Below are 2,761 nucleotides of genomic sequence, written 5' to 3'. Positions count from 1 at the left end.
TTTACATCTAACGCCAGAGCAAGAAAAAGATAAATCTCATTTTACGGATAAAGAAGTATTATAACTTTGACCTCTTTTTCACAATAAAACAGGAAAAATTTTGGAAAATTTTCCGATTAATTTTTGTTTTTCCCTTTGTTATTATTATAGAGCGGAGTAGAATTGGAATTAGTGGAATGCCAACCTTTATTAGAATGGCTAGCTAACAATTACAAAAGTTTTGGTGCGACACTTGAAATCATAACAGACAAATCTCAAGAAGGTTCACAATTTGTCAGAGGGTTTGGTGGTATAGGAGGTGAGTTATTTCTACAATTAATATTGCACCATCCTAATAACAAACTTATGATGACAATAACATTGCAACCATTGGGAAATGTTCTATAATTTTAACCTCCTACTAATTATAATTTCGTTTTTATTTAATTTTTTTTGATTTTAATGCATTCATGTTAATCCGTGGATAGGGATACTACGCTACAAAGTGGATTTTCAATCCCTTCAAGCCGACGAACCTTTGGATGACGTTGATCTTGATGATTATTAAATAAAACAAAAAAAATAATAATAATAATAATTAAAAAGATTAATTTATTCCAAAGGGTAGAATTATCAGGTAGACTCAACGTAGGATTTTTGTTTATTTTTTTTTTTTAAACTTATGAAATATTTTTTTTTTTTTTTTTACATAAAAATAATGCATGTTTTATCTCTCTCTCTCTCTCTCGTTTCTCTTGTCTCTCAACTCTCGTCTCTCTCTCGTCTCTCCTTCTCTCTCTTGTCTCTCTTGTCTCTTTCTCTCTCTTGTCTCTCTCGTTTCTCTTTCTCTTTCTTGTCTCCCTTTCTCTCTCTTGCCTCTCTCGTCCTCCTTCTCTCTCTTGTCTCTTTCTCTGTTTCTCTCTTTCTGTCTCTCTTTCATTCGTCTCTTGCATGAAGCTTTTTTATTTACAAAAATTAATTTTTAAATTTTTTTTTTATGGTGCTTTTTAAAATATCATCATTATCATTATCATTATTATTTATTTATTTTCATTTATTAGTTGTCCGACACATTTAAAAAAAAATATTATTTTAAGTTATAATTTACATACGATTTTTTTTTATATTTATTTTAGTAGCGTTTAAAAAAAAAAAAAAAAAAAATTTCACCGTAAATTCGGGTGATTGATGATTGTATTGATTTAGTTGAAAGTATTTAAAATAATATTATTATTATTATTAATTAAGGGTTTAGAATTAATTAGTATTTTTTTTTTTTGTTAATTGTAAATTATCTTATTTTGTTTTTTGTTTTATTCTTTAGGTCTTCTTCGTTATAAAGTCGATTTTCAAAGCATGCAATTAGATGATTTAGACATGGGGAATGAGTATGACATTGACGATTATTAGAAGATTTTAAAATAAAAAAATTTAATTGATAAGGAAAAAAAAAAAAAGAAAAAAAATTTAAAATTAAAAAAAAAAGGAAAAAAGGAAAACAAAAGAAATTTAAAAAAAGAAAAAAAAAAGCAACGTTAAGGCCTTTACGAGATAATTCACCAAAAATAAAACGAAAACAAATATACATACATAGATATATATATATATGTATCTTTCCAGTCTACCTAAATTTTTTTTCCATGTTTTTTTTTTTTTTTTTTTTTTAACTAAAAAAAAAAAAAAAAAAAAAAGGAAAAAGAAATAATGGATGGGCAGCTTAAAAAAAAAATAAAACATTCAAAACAGTTTATATGCAATAAAAAAAAAATAAACAAACAAATACTGTTTTAACTTATTGTTCATTTATAACAAAATAAACAATAAATAATAATAATAATAATTTTAGTTAATTTTAAATAAATAGACCGGTATAAACGTTAATTCTTATATGAATATACTAATGAATGAACGTATATTTAACAAAAAAAAAAAAAAAAAAAAAAAAGTTTGAATGGATTTGAATGATTCGAATTTGAAAAAAAAAAAAAATTTTTTTTTTTTTTTTTTTTTGTATATAAAATTTTCCATTGGACAAATTTAACGCAGGTTCAGTCGATTTTGTCTAGTTCAAAATAAAATAAATAATTTTTTTTTTTTTAATTTGTTAAGTTAATAATAATCATAATCATAATCATAATGATGAGGATGATGAATAATCATAATAAAATGATATTTTTAAATATAAAATATTTAAAAATAAATAAAAAAAAATAGATAAATTATATATACATATATATATATATAAATCAAGAATCGAAAAAATATAATTTTAAGCGATTATTATTATTATTATTTTATTATGGTGTAAAATGTAGTTAATTTAATTAAAATACATTTTTTTTTTTATAAAAATAAAATAATGATTAATAGAATGAATGAAAAGGAAAACATTTTGTTTAAAAAAAGAAACGAATATAGGGAAAATAATAATAATTTTTTTATAAACCTTTTTTCTTTTTGTCCTCGTTATCGATACAAAAAAATTGTTTTTTTTTTTTTTTCCAATATTTATTGAATGATTGATGATTGTATTTTTTTGTTTACATATATATATTACTTAATAATGTGTTTGTTTGATTGTTTGTTTGTTTGTTAGGTAAATATTAGTAAGTTTGTAATGTCACAGTTCATTATTAATGAACGATTAGAAAGTGGTATATAAAGATGGTAAATATTATTAAAGTAAAAATTACAAGAAAAAAATACAATTATGGTACTCAATGTACATAAGAGGACAAAAATAAATTTTTTTTTTTATTAATTCAATAATCAAAATACGAAT

General features: G+C 22.0%; 1 protein-coding gene across 1 annotated transcript in view; it reads left to right on the top strand.

The window, feature by feature from the left end:
- Positions 1 to 1,389, top strand: part of Phum_PHUM171190 (eukaryotic peptide chain release factor subunit, putative) — a gene marked incomplete at both ends in the record, with an annotated part of 3,172 nt that extends 1,783 nt beyond the window's left edge. The window contains 2 exons of the mRNA XM_002425015.1: positions 151 to 298; positions 1,304 to 1,389. Coding sequence (XP_002425060.1) covers positions 151 to 298; positions 1,304 to 1,389 — 234 coding nt within the window. The remainder of the gene's footprint in view (positions 1 to 150; positions 299 to 1,303) is intronic.
- Positions 1,390 to 2,761: the final 1,372 nt, after the last annotated feature.

This window comes from Pediculus humanus, genomic scaffold (assembly GCF_000006295.1).
Source record: "Pediculus humanus corporis 1103172107520 genomic scaffold, whole genome shotgun sequence".
Taxonomy (NCBI): Eukaryota; Metazoa; Arthropoda; class Insecta; order Psocodea; family Pediculidae; genus Pediculus; species Pediculus humanus.
Note: the sequence above shows the minus strand (reverse complement) of the source record. Positions and strands in the feature narration are given on the sequence as shown.